General features: G+C 41.0%; 1 protein-coding gene across 3 annotated transcripts in view; it reads right to left on the reverse strand.

Moving 5' to 3' along the window:
• LOC104599103 (kinase superfamily with octicosapeptide/Phox/Bem1p domain-containing protein) overlaps positions 1-16816 on the reverse strand; it is a 31471-nt gene extending 14655 nt beyond the window's left edge. For 2 of the 3 annotated variants that reach the window (XM_010261475.3, XM_088898561.1), the window contains exons 1-4: positions 16461-16816; positions 13483-16274; positions 13276-13380; positions 13029-13181 (exon numbers count right to left, since the gene is read on the reverse strand). In XM_010261475.3, the coding sequence (XP_010259777.1) occupies positions 13029-13181; positions 13276-13380; positions 13483-16044 (2820 nt within the window). In that variant the 5' untranslated portion in view covers positions 16045-16274; positions 16461-16816. Of the gene's footprint in view, positions 1-9446; positions 9606-13028; positions 13182-13275; positions 13381-13482; positions 16275-16460 lie in introns of those variants that run through there. The other variant, XM_019198071.2, reaches the window with a different exon arrangement.
• Positions 16817-18082: the final 1266 nt, after the last annotated feature.

The following is an 18082-nucleotide window of genomic DNA, read 5'->3' on the forward strand; positions in this document are numbered from 1 at the left end:
TTTTTACTCCTCCAAGTAACGAGGTTCCCTCCTACAAAGATGCAGTAACCACTAGTAGACTTTCTATCACTTTGAGATCCAGCCCAATCTGCATCTGTATAAACTTCAACTCTCAAATGCTTGTGCCTTTGAAATAACAAGCCTGCTCCAAGAAACTTCTTAAGATATCGTAGTATCCTCTATGCTGCTTCAAGATGAGTGGACCTAGGTGCATGCATGAACTGACTAAGGACACCAACAGCATATGCAATGTTTGGACGGGTCATAGAGAGATATAACAATCTCCCTACAAGCCTCTGAAATTGTTTCACATCTTTAAGAGGTTCACCCTGGCTGTCACTTAATTTATGGTTGGGGTCAATGGGAGAGTCAACTGGCTTAACCCCCATCTTTCCAGTGTCCTTAAGCAAATCTAGGACATATTTCCTTTGGGAGATAAAGATACCCTTTTTTGATCGAGCAACTTCAATTCCAATGAAGTATTTGGCAGGTCCTAGATCCTTCACTTCAAACTGAGTGGCAAGGAAACCCTTCAACCTTTGAATTTCATCCTTCCAGTCACCAGTAACAATTATGCCATCCACATATACTATTAAGGCAACCATTTTACCTTCTCCCATTTTCACAAATAGTGTGTGATCTGATTGACATTGCTTGTATCCCTTTTGCTGAACCGCAACATGGAATCTGTTGAACCAAGCTCTTGGTGATTGCTTCAACCCATATAAAGACTTCTTTAACTTGCACACTTTATGTTCATTGCCTTGAGCCAGAAACCCGAGGGGTTGAACCATATAAACTTCCTCTTCAAGGTCACCATTCAAGAAAGCATTCTTGATGTCAAGCTAATGTAGATCCCAATTCAAATTAGCAGCAAGAGAGAAAAGAACTCTAATAGAGTTCGTCTTGGCAACAGGGGCAAAAGTTTCTGCATAATCAAGTCCATATACTTGAGTAAACCCCTTTGCCACTAAACAACCTTTATACCTCTCCACGGTTCCATCAGCCCCATGTTTGACCGTGAACACCCATTTACATCCAATTGGATCCTTTCCCTTACGAAAATCAACAAGTTCCCACGTGCCATTTTTATGAAGGGCATTAATTTCTTCCCTCATGACATTTGTCCATTCTGGTACTGAACGAGCTTTTGCCACATTCTTGGGAATAGGGACACTGTCAATGGAGGTAAGGAAGGCACGAAATGAGGGTGAAATGTTCTCATAGGAAACAAAGTTGGAAATGGGATGTTTAGTAGTGTACAACCTAACACCTTTCCTGTGGGCAATAGGAAGATCAAGATCATTAGCAACAGAGGAGTCAGGAACATCATTGGGAGTCAAGTTACCTGAGTGGGTATGATCTTCCCCCAAGGAGTTTGATGGCACTTGAGGTACAGCTTCTGGATCCTCCACAGCTCTTGAATTTGGTTGGCCTTTGCGACGACGAGAAAAGACACAGAAAGATGGAGGAGGCTGAGCCAATGGCGAAGGATCAGGAAGAGAAGGAAGCTGAACCAGTTTCTCCTCATGCCTACACTCCCCCTGAGGAGAAACAGGAAAAAAAGGCTCATCTTCAAAGAAAGTAACATCCATGGAGACATAGAATTTCTGAGAAATAGGATCAAAGCAACGATACCCCTTTTGAGTGAAAGAGTAACCAAGAAATATGCACGGGATAGCACGAGAATCCAATTTCCCACGGGTGGGAGACAGATTTTGGACAAAGCACCGACAACCAAATGCACGAGGGATAGAAAGAAGAGGGACCTTAGGGAAGAGAAGCTGATGCGGGGCTTTGTACTCTAACCAACGAGAGGGCATTTGGTTAATGAGGTATGTAGAACAAAGGACAGCCTCAAACCAAAATCGTTTGGGGACATTCATATGAAGTAGTAAACCCCGAGCCACTTCAAGGAGGTGCCGGTTCTTCCGTTCAGCCACACCATTTTGTTGTGGTGTGCGGGCACAAGAGCTACGATGAATTGAGCCATGTGAAGCAAAGAACTCCGTGAGATCACTATGAAAAAATTCTTTTGCATTGTCTGACTGAAAAATTTGTATCTCAATCTGAAATTGAGTGAAGACCATCTGTTGAAAGTCTTGGATAATTTTTGGTACTTCCTCCCAGGTTCGCATTGGATATACCCAAGTATATCTAGAATAATCATCAATGAAGGTAATGAAGTACTTGTAGCCAAGGTAAAGGAACAGGGCCCCATACATCAAAATGAACAATGTGAAAAGAAAACTCAGATTTACTATTTTTCTAAAGAAAATAAGTTCTACAATGTTTGCTTAACTGACACGTTTGAAGAGAAATCAGAAACGGACATTGACTTACACAGTTCTGGGAATACAACTTTCAAGGACTCAAAAGACAAATGACCAAGACGACAATGCCATAAGTACACTTTACTCTTTCTGAACTGACTCATAGACTCTGTAACATGAAGACCAGCCATATTCTCCAGCATGTAGAGTCCATCAACCATACGTCCCCTACCAATCGTCCTCCCCGAGGCCAAATCCCGAATCACACAATAAGAAGGGAAAAAGGTTACGGAACAGTTTAAAGAATTAGTAACACTACTAACTGAGAACAAATTCATGGGAAATTTTGGAACATGAAGAACATCAGGAAGTGTAAGACCAAGAGGAAGAGAGAGAGTTCCTTGACCAGCTATGGAAGTGAATGATCCATCAGCTAGTCTCACCTTGTCTCTTCCAGAAAGAGGGTGATAGGTTTGAAAGTAAGAGGACATACCAGTCATGTGTTTTGACGCTCCAGAATCAATGATCCATGGAGAGAGTCAAGGTTGTGAGAAGCAACATGGAAAGCTGTGGCAGGGTTACCTGACGTGGATGCAAATGAGGTTGTGGGAGGAGCATCCATCTGACGAATTGCTCTACCATAGAGCTCTAGATGGTCACAGAAGGAGTTTACAATATCCTCCCTTGGGTCAGATCCAGAGAGATGTGTTTAAGTCACAGTAGGAATGGGGGGCTGATTCTCCCAAGTAACCATGTTTGCCATGTGGTGTTTCTTTGTACCTTGCTGCCCAGACCTTTTATTCACATTTGAGCCTTGCTTCTTAGTCAGATCTTGAGCCCATTTTGGTTTCCCATGGAGATCCCAATAGGTATCTTTGGTGTGTCAGGGTTTCTGACAATTAGTGCACCACAATTTTTCCTTATCTTCTGTTTTTTTCTGGAGATCCCCTCTCCTGGAAGAAGATCCCACACTAGTAGAGACACCCCCTTTTGCTGCCAACACAATTGCATCCCCACCAGTGTTGTTCATCAAGTTCCTTCTACTCTCTTCAGATTGAACAAGAGCATAGACTTCCTGAATTGATGGAAGATCCTTAGAACTGAGAATTTGTACTCTGATGGACTCATACATAGGATTTAGACCATGCAAGAAGGCAAACACTCTTTGTTGTGAGACAAGTTTCTTGTACAGTTTGGCATCCTCATCACACTTCCAATCAACATTCTGGTAATGGTCCAATTCCTTCCACACAGAGGTCAAGTCAGAGTAATATACTGATAAACCTCTCTCCCCCTGTCAACAAGTAGATGATGTTGCCTGCAGTTGATAGATCTTGGCATAGTGTCGTAATTCTGAATATGTGGATTTTGCTTGTTCCCAGATCTCATTTGCAGTTTCAGCCCACATGAAGTTCTTTCTTATTTGTGGTTGCATGGAGACCAAGTGCCAAGACATTACCATACTGTTCTCCTGATCCCATCTATCATATTCAGCATTCCCAGAGGGTGGTTCTTTGATTCTTCCATTAATATAGCCTATTTTCCCCCTTGCAGTGATGTATAACTTGATCCCTCTTGACCATTCTAGGTAATTTAATCCATTAAGAGGAACAACAGCCATAGGGAAGGATAGGTCGCCACCCCCACTCATTCCATTCAGCATTGTGGAGATTCCAGATGTGGCTAAATCTTCACTATTCATGATTTCAGGTTTAAGAACACACAACACCCAAGGCACACTGCCTCACAGAGCTGCTACAGAAAAGGGAGCTTATGTCCTTCAGTCCACAAAAGAAGAAAACACTTGCTATTTCAGCATACAACTAGGTACTTCTGACCCACGGTTTCACAGAGAGCCAAGAACAAACACAGTTGCTGCAGCACTTGGACTAGTCTGTATGACCTACAATTTTTGAAGGAATCCAAAGAACAAACATACAAACACTGCAGTTGCAGTACATTAACCAGGTCTGTATGACCTACGGTTTTATAGTTTTCATACAACTCCTTAGTAGAAAGAAAGATACAAGGTGATAGTTCACCACACACCTAATCGACTGACACCAACTTCAGGGTAGCCGAATAGTCACTGAGATCAACAATGTAGCCGAACAGCAAGAACAGTCAATGGGAGAAAAAAAAAACTTCAGTCCATCAACAATGTAGCCGAAAAGTAGTAACACACAAGAGGAGAACACCACATTCGAATTTTTAGGGCACCATCAGTCCATCGAAGGGTGCAAGAGGAAAACAACAAAAAACAACCTCAGTTGAATACCAAGGCACCCGAACAGTAGATGGACAATACCTTCTTAAACGCCAGCCTCTCTGCAAACCAGAACATCCTCTTCATGCATCAGGTGACAGCCTCTCTACAGCCGAGCAATCAAGGAAAACAGCATCTGGGCTGGAAGACGAAAAGACTCTGTACCAGAACTCTTTTCTGTGCTAGGAAGCTGAACAGTCAGGCCGGCACCTTCTTCCTTCTTGAAGTCGAACATCAGGGATACAGCTTCTAGGAGATGAAGAGGCAACCTACTCGGCATTGGAGAATGACCTCAACTAATTTGTTTTCAGGCCTTGACGAACCCGCTCTGATACCATGTTGAACAAGAGAAGAGAGGAGGAAGAGAGGAGAAGAAGAGAAGAGAAGAGAGGCGAGAGGACTGAATGCCTCAAAAGAATGCTTCAGGCGAGTGAAGCAGTTGTTATTTATACTATACTGGTCATACAACATAAAGAATGGGAAAATTACAGAAATACCCCTGCGGTACTAAACCTGTGTACAACAACATCTGTCAACAGAAGCCATAGACTTGACTGAATAGTAACCATCTCCACTCCATTAACACCTCCACTCGTCCTCCAAATTAACTGAGACAGTTTGTCTCTGTAACAGCTGCAGAAGATCCAACATCTGTTACACTTCCCAATCAAACAGATTTCATCTGTACAGAGGATGCCAGGATATTGAATTCCCATTCATGCCATAGGACTCAGCAATTGAAGCATCAGGATTAAAACCATATTGAAAGAGGAGAAAAGCCTCAGCTAGAGAAATGTTCAAACACCAAGGATCCTTCCAGAATCTCAACCTATTCCCTCTCCCAATCTTGTGAACCAGACCTTCTGAGAATGCAGGAAAAGTCTTCAAAATTCCCTTCCACAAAGAGCATCCCCAATTTTGAAAAGGATCCAAGGATTTCCAGTTGCCCCAATCCATACCATATTTTCAAGCTATTAAACTCCTCCATCAAGCATTCCTTTCAGAACCAAATCTCCAAAGCCATTTACTCAGAAGGGTAGTATTAAAAACCTTTAATTTCCTTATTCCTAGGCCTCCTTCCTCCACTGGCAACCAAACCTGGTCCCATTTGTTTAACTAGATGGATTTTTCTTTCATCATCCCAACCCCTCCACAGAGAGTTTCTCTGAAGGGACTCTAACTTCTTTGCAACTGTGGAGGGAATGGGAAAGAAAGAGAGAAAGAGAGACAGAGGGAGAGAGAAAGAACATGTGGGCAAGTTTGAAAGGGTACTTTTTATGAGTGTTACTCTGCCCCCCAAGGAGAGATATTTTGCCTTCCAAGAAGCTAACTTTTTTTCCATCCTCTCAACAACTGGATCCCAAATAGCACTGGAGTTACATTTTGCCCCAAGAGGAAGCCCCAGGTATTTCCCTTGGAGACAGTTCACCTGACAGGCCAGCACCTCAACCAACTCTAGATTGTCAATATGACCCACAGGAAAGATTACATTTTTCCCCAATTTCACTTTGAGACCAGAAACTAATTCAAACCAGCAAAGGAAATGGAAAAGATACCAAGCATAACCTCCAATTGGTCCTATATTTAAACATTAAGGCAATTGTGTTTCAGCCTTTTGTTATTTCCATGTTTGGGTCCCCTCTTTTAAGAACACTCAGAATGGTGGGGTTTTTTCTCACATTTGTCAATGAAATCTGATAGCAGTTACTGATAAAGGGTGCATGATGCAGGGCAAGACCAGACATGGGAAGGGAGATGTGTTAAGAAGAGTTGTTTAGGGGTTTTTAAGAAAGGGGATGGAGGAAAGTTGTTCGGTCGTTTCAGGATGGTTCGACTTCCAAAGAAGAAAAGGGGAGAGACTCAAGATCAAAGAAAAATAGAAAATAGAAAGAAGAGTTTGATTTGGGTTATTACCAGATTCAATGGTACCAGGGAGGCGAAGGATGGTATGAAGCAGTTGATGGATGCAGGAGGTAAGCATAGCAAGGCTCTCTCGAACAGTCAAGCTGTTGGATTTCTTGCTAGCGATGGCAAAGGATGTGTGTCAGATGTGATTAGCAAGAGCAGTTCAGATGCATCAAAGGAGGTTGTGCTTGGAGGATCAATTGGGGACAAGAGAACGAAGGGCCAGATGTGATTTTCAAAGAGGTTGATTCTTCAGAGGCATCAGCTGCTGCCAGGGTGGAGGAGTGGAAGTGATTTCAAAAGAGGTAAGGGTTAACCCAATTTTTATCTCAGGGGAGGAATCCCAATGTGAGGTTGAAAGGGGAGGAATGAGGGAGGAAGGAGAGGTGGTAATCGAAAAGGTAATTTTGCTATTCAAACGAAGTGCTCTAAGGTTGAGAGAGGTGATAATGCAGAGAGGCTTCAAATTGTTGCATTCAAAAATCTGTGGTTGCTGAAGTAACAATAGGACGAATAGGAATTGACTTGGGTTGGAGGATGGATTCTGATAAAGATGAAAGTGCAGATTCTTTGGTGGCTGTGAAAAAGGTCAAAGGCTCAAGCAATTATAAGATCGTGCATGTTACTAAGGTATTCTCGTGACACAAAGAGGGTCTTGTTGAGGCAGGTCCTAGCAGCATATTTAAAAGATTCTACAAGAGGAAGGGGGTAAAATCCAGAGTTGGAAAACAAAAACCTTTAGATACTTAGAATCAAGATTCTGTGGATACTGTCAAAATGGAATCCCAATCGACGTGTACTTCTGAGGGGGAGGTGGGGAAGGGTGGAGACCTAGTGAAGAAAGGAAAGGAAGGCAAAAATGACGATCAAGGGTGACAGAAAGATAAGGTGGAGCTTTCAGAGAGGGAAAAACCGGATCAAGGAAGTGTGGATTTAAAGAAAATAGTTGAAAGAAACATGGAGGTTGGAAAATCATTCGGTTTGTTTTTCTTAGGAGGTGAGGCTTTTTTTTTATCAAGTAAAGAGTCATATTCCATTAATTCAAAGATCGGTTACATGAGAATCCCCTTAGAGAGGCGCGAGGTGCTGCCTCTCCATACAGAAAACACAAAAACTACATCAAAAGAGCAGACAGGAAGAGAATCGTAAGAGTTACTGTGTAGAGGGGGGAAGATTAAGGTTAGCAATGAGTTTATGTTGGTGGTGGGTGTTGTTTTGCCTCCCGTAGATTGGATCTCGAATTAGGATCTGCATTTTCATTCTCTGTTGTAAGGAGTGTTTCTCCTTTTTCGGGTGGTGCTGTCTTAGCACCTGCTTTGTGATTGTATCCAGTTTTCTATTTTTGTTTTAATAAAATTTTTTCTTTTTACTATCAAAAAGAAATAAAACTACAGGTTTTAGTAGACTGAGAAGAGGAAAAGGAAAAGACTTGAAAAGAGGAAAATAACATAAGGCTGACAAGGAAAAGACTATAAGTTTTAATAGGTTTTGCAGTCTATAAATTTTAATAGACATGAAAATACAATCTAGTCTATATGTTTTAATAGGTTTTGCAGATATAGAACAAGGTAAAGACTTGAAAAATAGAAATACTTCAGAATGAACTACTATTGAATTAAATGCTAGGTTTGTTTGGACTCCATAAACTGTAATTCTGTAAACTCTATGGCTGATGGTTAGAGGTGTAAATGAATTGGATTCTGATCCACTTCAGATTCGAATTCAATCCAATTGCGCTGGATTCAGATATACCTTAACGGATTATTCAATCAAATCAGATCAGAAAATACGATCCATTGCTTATCAGATCTAATTTGGATATACCCCTGATTCAATCCAAAAAAATCCAATTAAATTCAATTATATAATGCATGATATAATATACATTATATATTTGCATAGATAGCCATCTTTATAAGACACATGCAGACTTTACCTGATTTTGTCCTGTGATAAGGCAAAAGAAACCCTAGCCTAATAATTCCCTATTCTGTAAGGGGCTAAGTCTCTCTACCCCTAGCTAATGTGACAAACTGTACAGAGACCTTTCATCTTCATTCTTCATTTTTTCCCTTTCTTATTCCCAATGAAGAGAAACCTGAAGCATTTTATCTTCACTCATGTTCACTTTTGAGGTTCCACTATTGAGATGAATCCATTTTTGGTTGAAGAGGGAAGAGTATATGGCAATAAGAGCAGAGATCCATTTCCTACTTCAACCTCACCTTAAGTATGTCTACAAGTTGTTTTCTCTTTTATAGTGGTCTCTACTCTCTAGCAAGTTGGGTATCAATTTTTTTAGGGATTTTTCATATATTTCTCTTTGCATATGCTGTAACAAGTTGGTATTCAGGATTCCTTTTCTTTGCTTGATTTTTGCAATTGTCATGTTTGTATCTCTCAGATGATTCATTCCATCTGAGAAAAGTGTATGACCATGGAAGGATCTCTTCTCAATAAGGAAAAAAACTTAGAGTTTGGCTGCAAACATGAACAGCAACAGTCACGTGGAGCCGAATATTACAAGAGCAAGGTATGCATCAAACCTCTTCTTTTTCTTTTTCAAATACAGTTCCGGGATAGCATTAACCCCAACCCTAACCTCTTCTCCTTTTATTTCTTTGATTTTCTCTTGTTTTCTTTTTCAATTTCAATCAAATTAAACAAATGGAATTCAATTTGTTTTTTCTTTGGAGAAAAGGTAATGTAACTTTATTAAAGTCTAGAAATAGAAGAAGTACAACAAACCCCCCAATGGGAACCCCTTGGGCCGGAATCAGCCCCCCACCCAACAAGATTACAATTGAAATAAGCTTCTTGACCTCAACAGAGCCCCTAGGCCAGAGCTCTGAATCCCTTTTGCAACCAAAACCCAAGAAACCAGCTTGCTAAAAGAAGAGGAAATTAAAACATCCAAATCTTGGAAACATTCTGGAGCAGCTGTCTGTTCCTTTCAGACCAAATGGTCTTTATAACTGCAGCCGGAATAAACATCCACACACTACTTGCAAGATTTGAAAGACCTTGAAGTTCCTAACACCACAGCAGCTCCAGCACTGATTCAGGCATGGTCCAAGCTAACCCCAGGGCTGAGAAATAGTACCTCCAAATGGAGGAAGAGACGGAACAATGGAAGAACAGGTGGTCATTGTCCTCCCAAGCTTGACCACAAAGCACATACAAATCAAATTGAATTTGTTATCAAATATCCAATAATTTCTCAAATCAAATACGACACATTGTATTGCATATACTATCAGACTCAAATCGAATTCAAGTAGAGGATATATACCATTGAATTGAATTTGAATATACCCCCAATCCGAATTCAATTCAATCTGTTTGCATACCTACTGATGGGCTAGCTAAGTTAGGAGCAAACAGATCAAAAATGTATTGGGGATTGGTTACTTTAATGTTGTTGGGGTGTTTAAAGGCATGACCTTACTCAATCTTGGTGAATAGGACAGTGATTGATTCTTTCCAATAACCAAGGGACTTAGACAAGGAGATCCTTTGTCTCTTTATATGTTCACCCTTATCACTGATTTGTTTAGTAGATAAATTTTAAGGGTAGACAGGATGCAGCTTCTTTAAGGGTTGGAGAATTGGGAGAGATAATGTTGTTATTACCCACCTCCAATTTGCAGATGATATTGTTATCTTTTGTAATGAGCAAGAGAGTCTTTGGGTAGAAAAAAAGAGGCCATTGGTACAACTCTTTGATCAATTGGCTGATCTGAAGATAAAATTTTCATAAGAGTTGTCTAGAAAGGCAAACATGGATGAAAGTGAGATTGGCTGGCCAGCAGAGTTGACGGGTTATGCAATCTCACTGCAGCCTATGCAATACCTAGGCCTTCCCCTAGGGGCTGTACTAGGGTTCTTAGCTTTTGGGATCCAGTTTTAGAGAGATTCTCAAAGCGGTTGGCTTCTTGGAAGAAAGGTTGGGGGGATCAAATCTATTTTGGCTAATTTATTACTTGTCAGTCTTTAGAATTCTTCAGAAAGTGGGCAATAAGATTGAGAAGCTAATGGACTTTCTCTGGAAAGGTGGGGAGGGAAGAAAGGACCATCTAATAAATTGGAGTAAGATTTGTTGGAATAAGAGGTAGGGAGGGTTGGGAATTAGGAACATAAAGAAGAACTTGGATTTGCTGGGTAAATAGCTCTAGAGGTTGCGATAGGATAGGGATGAACAGTGGCATAAAGTGGTGACAAAGTATACATGGACTGCCGAACAATGGGTAGGACACTAGCATATTTGGAAGAGCATCAAGAGCTTCTCCTTGGAAGGTAAATCATGATACCATCCCTTTATTTCTTCCCCGTATTAGATATGATGCATTTTCGGACTCCCACGTTAAGTTCTGGGAACATGAATGGGTGGGACAATCTTCACATAAAGATCAATTCCCCTCCTTGATTGCACTTTCTAATTTCAAGGGAGAACCAATTTCCCCTCCTTGATGGCTTCAGTTGGGACTTGGGGTTCAAGAGGGGTCTAAGGGACTTTAAATTTCTAAATATTCTTAGACTTTTACAAAATTTTTGTGAGTATTTTTCTGGACCCTTCTCAACCAGATTGTAGAATTTGGAGCCTCTTCTCTCAGGCTTTTTCTCTTGCACTTCTTTCTTTGAGGTTTTAACTCAGCCCACCTGGCCTTTGCAGCCTTTTCCAGTCAAAGGGGCCTGGTGTAGATCAATCCCTCTTAAAGTTGCAGCTTTTAGTTGGGAAACTTGGGAGGTGTTCCATGAGAAAATAAACACTCGTGATCTTCATCAAAAGAGGAGAGCAACCATCTGTTTATCCCCTCATTGGATGCAAGTAGAACTCCTCTACTAGTGTCTCCAGTCTCTTTTCTCCCACAATTTTTAGCTAGCCTAAAAGAGGAAGACTCTTGTGGAGAAGCACTAGGGCAGCAATGATATGGACAATTAGGGAAGAAAGAAATGCTAGAAGATTCAAAGAAAAATAAAGGAGTCAGAAGGCAAGCACATCTTCCAGGAACTAGAGGGAAGATCTTCACACCCCTCTCGATAGATGATATACTGGGAACTAGAGGGAAGTGGCAAGCACATCTTCCAGGAAGGAGGTAGCCTTCAAGAGGCGGGAGGCAGAGACTACCATACAGAGGATTCCTTATGCTCAACTTGGATAGTAGTAGTAGGGGCAATCCAACGCTCTCAGGAGTGGAAGGAATATTCAGAAATGAGGAGGGCAATATTGTCGCTATGTTCTCAGGCCCAAATAGAAGAGGAGATTCTTTAAGGGCTGAAATTATGGCTGTAATGGAAGGAGTGCAGGAAGCAAAGGAATTGAATGGCAGGCACTCATTATTGAAGGGGATTCCAAAGTTGTGGTAGAGTAGCAAAAGGAAGATGCTGCATTGTGGAGCTTATAGTAATCAACTGAAGAAATTCAGGGTTCTTTGGACTCAAAAGGAAGCCAACAGCATGGCCGACGCTCTAGCAAATCAGGGGGCTGAGAGGGAACAAATTTTTTGGGCACAGTTGTAAGAGATTCAAAAATAAATAAATAAGACTAAAAGGGTCGAGACAAGACCCCTTATCTCCAGGAAATACTTGTACATGCTGGATTCTCCTAATATCAGTAAAATTTTATTGTTAATCATCAGAAAGAAGTGTTGTTGGCTAGCCATGGCTAGCTTCCTCCTTGCTTTCTGTACATTTGTTTCAACATTATATTTTAATGAAGTTATCTTTTATTGATAAAAAATAAAAATAAAAAACATCTCTGCAATGGATCATGATAACCAGTCTGTCTTGAAAAGAGGAAGTACTTCAGAATTACAGAATTATAAAATGATACCAACGAGGCAAAAGAGGGATGACAAAATTGTATAGTACAAAGACAGGCCATTTCAAAAGACTAAATTGATAACCAGTACAATGATAAGCTGGTTTTCTAATGAGACAAGCTTGGAGTTTTTTGAGGCATATGAGAAGTGTAGGTTATCTGGCTTCTTTGTACCTTCTGGGCTTTAGGACTGTGAAGTTATCATTGCCTTGGGTTTAGAAAGGTGTCTGTCTTCAAGTGCTTCTCTGTACTCTCCTGTTGCTTCACTAGAAAACTTTGTTGCCATTAATCCAATGGTCACATTTCTACAGAAACTGAATCCAGCTCTTTTGACAATTAATAATCAATATTTATTTATCAAGGGGGAGGGAAAATAAGTGAAAAGAAAGGATAAGGCAAATTTTCATTTCAATTTGGGTAAACCATTGACGATGTCAGAAGAAAATATTTAGTCGTGAGCAGTAAATTTTTTTCTTTCCATCCTCTTGGACAAATACACACACACAGACTTTTTTAAAAATCTCTTGGCTCCAAAAGCAGAGAAAGGAATATACTTCACCATCCAGTGGATTATTAGCAACACAGGTACCAAAATTAGACTTTCAAATGTACCTTACCACCACAGATATAAGAATAACCTATAAATTGCATCTTGGAAAAGAGTGTTCTAAAAGTTGCTATAGTTAGACAAATAAGCTCTGATTATGCGTAAAGTGGCAATATCTGTAACTAAAATCAATAATAGCAATGATAAGGAAACTACCAGACGTTCTCTTTCAGATGGTTTCCCAGCAAAGCAGCTTGCTTTTATTCTCTTAATTGCTACATCAGAACCCTTCCATTTTCCATGATAAACAGCTCCATAAGTACCAGAACCCAATTCTCGAATTTCCTCCAAATCATCATTTTTTATTGTCTATAAAAATAAAGACATACTGTAAGAGAATTGAAAACAAGTAGAAATATGTCAAAGTAATATTAGTCATGAAGATGAGACAATAAAGAGATACCTGTAACCCTTTAGCCAAAGCTTCTTCCTCAGCCTTTGTTGGCTCAATCTTTGAAATATTTTGATGATCACTATCAGAATCAACCTCCACATCTACATGGGTATTCTATGGGACAAAAAGAAGGCAAAACAAGTCAATATAGAATATTAAAGAAAATACATTTCATGGAAAGGAAGGAAAAAAGGAGTAGCTGGTCAAAATTTTTACTGTGGCTTCCAATTCGGGGAAAGCTGCTTCATTGGTTGTTGAATGAGGCAAAACATCTTCGCCAGCATTTCCTTGTGCTCTAGCTTTTACCTCCTCAGCACCTTCTAATGCTGCCTTCTTTACTGAAGCAATCAACTCAGGTAAGAAACTCAAACGCCTAGTTGAGAGCTCCCCATCTTCACATGCATCATGAACATCAGTTCCACCAAGTTTTATTGTATTACCACCCTTTTCAGCAGACTTTAAGCAATTTGAATCAACACCTGACTCATCATTTTTCTGGCCAGAATCTCCATTTTTCTCTGGATAAGAGACAGTATGCAAATTGGATACTTGTGAATGTTCTGCATGATTTGGTTTGCTAACCTCTCTAAGCATGTTTTTATCCTCCATCGTTGCACCAATAGCATCAGTATCATTTCTGGGTCCCACAATGTTACTTGTAGTAGTAGAAGCAGCTACTTTATCATCAACAGCAGAATAAGATGAAGGAACTCGGGGCACAGATTCGGTTGGATTGGCAAAGTCTAGCATGTCAGTTGGGGATCGAGAAGGATCTGGGCCAAATGAAGTCTGGTTTTCCTGACCAATGATATTTGAATTGACCCTCCGAGCATAACCATGGAAATATTCTGGAGCAGCAGATCCATCAAACCCAAGTACTTTCTGTGATGGCCCTGCCCAAGGATTTGGATTATCCATGCCAACACGATACCTTGGACTACCCTCTTGTGGGCTCCTCAGGAACCCTGAATTAACTGTACCATTAACTTGAGGCAGTAAATTTGATGTTTCATATGATGAAGTGCCATGCAAAGGGTTCTGAACCTTTCTCCATAAACCATGTCCAGGGCCTCCAGGCCCATGTGCTACCTGATAATGACCTTCTGTTCCATAAGCAGGAGCAAAATTCCCATAACAGACACCTCGGTCTTCCTGTGCAGGAACATGAATGTGAAGTCCAGTTCCCATAGCTCGATCATGAAACCCATCATTTCCCAATTCAGGTCCAGGTCGAATATACCGTGGGTCTTCGTGATTGATGCAATTGGAAGAAGGCACATGATGGCCATCACAGCAGGTACCATGTCCAAGAGGAAAACTCATGCCAGTACCATCCACCACATAGTGTTCACTTATTGTTCCAGCCCCAGATAAGTGCGTCCTCGGTTCATCACCACGATGGTTCAATTGGTGATGTAGGACCCATCCTCTTTCATGACTGTGGACTTCATTGTAGAAAGATCTGGCCTCATTTTTCTCTTTAGGGAAAATGCCATGGTCCAATTTGGCATCAGTATTCAGTATGTAATTCTCCCTACTAGGGCCGCATTCAGTGCATGGATTGGAGAATTGGTGGAATCCATTCCCTGGGTTTGGTTGCTCCAAATGTGATTGTCCTCCATGTTTCCAGCGGGGATCAGTATAACGAGCAGAATCTGGTGAAGTTTGGCTCCTTTGGAAAGCCATCCGGCAGTGCTCACATATATTATTCCCTTCATAAAAATTGTGTGTGTGGCTAAGATTACCTGGAAAACCAGCTTTCTCACCAGTCATTGCTCCTGGCGGAAGCCATACTACATTATCAACAAATGTTGCTTGGTGGTCATACGGTGGCTGATGGTTCATTTCAGACATCCTATCCAAGCTCTTGTCAGGCAATTCTCCAAACGTCATGCGATACCGACTGGATGACGGTGAAGTTGGAAACTCTGACATAGGTCGCGGATCATGGGGTCCATGATGACTGGGTGAATAGTATGCAGGATTCCAACCCTCCATTTCACTATACCTCTGAGAATGGGGTTGTTGGTGCGGCCCTGATCCTAGATGAGGAATTTTAAGATGTAAATTATACTGTGGCAAAGGAATATCACAATTCCTCTGGTTATGAATGCCAGGTTCGAGGCTGATTGAATTGAAGAATTGTTCAGCCATCGCAGGACCCATCATAGGGGAGTCTGACTGTTGCTGCTGTTGCTTCCTGAAATCAGAAGCATCATTCAGACTGTTCAATGCGTCCACATATCTCCTCTCTGTTTCCCTCTCATCTGTATCAAAGTGTGAAGAAGCATCTTGATCAGGATGTGAGAAAAGGAATATCCTAAGCCTCGTAAACCCATCTCCAGAACCAAGCTTGTCGTATTCCTCCATCATATTGGTGACGTCGTCATCATTAACAACAGAAACCAAAGCATCAAGATCTTCATCAGGCTGCTGGTACTTCAACAAAGCTGCCCCTTCAAAAAGTTCTCTCATCTTCACCATCAACTCCTCATAGGTAATGTCCCGAGGCAAGCTCACAATCCGCGTTTCTCCTCCAACGTAACGGAGCTTCCCATCTTGAGGTCGAGGAAGGATACTACCCGCAAAGCTGCATAAAAACTTAACGCGAGGTGTTTCCTCATTGGAACTGGGAATCTGTGGTGGGGCTGCGGCAGGTGATTCCATCCTGTACACAGCCTGGTATTGCTGCTGGTGCTGCTGCTGATCAAAGAAGTTATCAGACTGCGAAGATGATCGTCTCAAGTAATCAGTTCCTTGATTACACATGAGGATCATTCAATAGCAACGTCCCAAAATCTTCAAGAATTGAAACCGAAATCCAAAAACCAGTTCCTGATACTCTCTGAACCAAATCACAGAACACTCCATTGGATATTCCATTCACGTAAACCAAAATAAAACCAACATCCCTTCTGCGCAACATCAGTAACCATATCCCCTACTCCACGTAACCATCGATACCCCTCATAACATCCATTCAGAACAACAGAGCCGATTGAGAAAAACTGAAAATCAAAAAATAAACCAAATAAATAAACCAAAAAACAACCTGGGTAACAATAAAAACCTCCCAACTTCATCGGACAGCTCCCACAAACCCTAATTTCTGATCAAGATCCAAACTTAAACCCAACCTAATCAACCCTTAACATAAAATAGAGCTTTCACTACATCAGAGAATTAAAGGGTACCTGAAATAATGATTTTCAAATGCCACTCAAAGATCGTCTGCTCGTAATCCAATACGAAACCTCACTGGCTCTAATCAGCTCCGCGCTTCTCTCTCCCTCCCTCAATCTTGGATCCTTTTTCGATTTTTTTTATCGCGATCGAAAGAACAGAGTAAACAAGTGAAGAGGGATAGAGAATCGCCGATGACAGTGAGAGAGATTTTTAATTTAATCTAATAAAATATAGAAAAAGAGGATGTGAACGTGAACAAACATAGAAATGAATCTCTCTAAAAACTCTTCTCTCTCTCTCTCTCTCTCTCTGGCTGAGCCTGTGAGTTGATGGAGGAGAGATGGCGAATGACCGCCATCGTTCCGTCTCGCGGTTGCAAGATGCGCTGTCTCGCTGCCAAGTAGAGCGCCACGTGGCGTCACCTCGTTAAAGGAATAGAGCATCAATTTATCTCATTTGCCTTTTTTTCCAGCTCCCTCATAGTATATGACGTCACCCCTCCACATGACTGATTGATCCGGTTCGATTCCGTATTTGGTTCACACCCCAGGTCTGCAATCTAACCGTTGGATTAGAATCTTTCTCCCAAGCATACGGCCTGTATTTCCGGTTATGGAGGTTCGTTCTATTCTGTCGTCGTCCGAAACGAAGATTCTAATTGTGTGGTTCTGAAGATACAGCCGGGTTTATTTCATTGGCCTCTTTGTTGCTTGCCACATGGGATACAGTCTCGCCTGGAACGGTCCTCGCTGTCTCATTGATAATTGGAGTTACGAACATAACTAATTATTTAATTAATAAGCATAATTAATGAATATCCCATTCTTTGGTTCTGGCCCTGTGGGCCCCTTGATTAGATCTACACCATAGGTGCCCGTTTGATAAGCAAGCAGGGCCCACGCTTTCTCTTATCACAGCATGGTGGGACACTTGTTGAGTGATTTATATTCTTTTGTCTCTTGGTGGGCAAAATAATTAAATAAAAACAAAATATTGGCGGGTATAATACTCATCCGACTCAACCTTTCACCTTCAGCTTCTTAAGGTGGTGTTTGGTTACACTGCCGTTTATCTGTTGCACTTTTTCAGAAAACAGCAATATAATGATTTTATGTATTCTCAGAAAATGGTAATGTTTGGAGGTGCTTGATTTCATTGACTCCAAAAATTATGCCACATCCAAGCCATGTCAGCAATCATGCATTTTGCAATGTTTAGAGAAAGCAAAAAGACGTAAAAAATAACATTTCCTGAATTCGTCTGATTTTTTTAATCGATGTGTTTTCTGTTTTTTGTTTTAAAATGTGTTTTTTAAACCAAACAGCAGATTTGACGATTGAAGGCAAAACGGCAAAACCAGTCGTTGATGTGGCTGCTCCACTCGGGATTTGTAAAAAATCTGGGCTCATGTGGCTCGGACGTGGTGTCGTTTCCGGCAATGAAACCAAACACTTCGTAAAAAGCTCATAACCTCTTATGTTTGCAAAAGCTCGGGATTTTTGCTTTCAAAGCAAAATTCACATTATAATCAACTTTTGCTTTTGAGCTTTGCGCCATGAAAATTAAAATTGAGCTCAAAAAAGTGTTTGGAGCATTTGGCAACAGTCCCTTTTTAATGAATCATTATAAT

Source organism: Nelumbo nucifera, chromosome 2 (assembly GCF_055504915.1).
Source record: "Nelumbo nucifera cultivar China Antique chromosome 2, China Antique-T2T, whole genome shotgun sequence".
Lineage (NCBI taxonomy): Eukaryota > Viridiplantae > Streptophyta > Magnoliopsida > Proteales > Nelumbonaceae > Nelumbo > Nelumbo nucifera.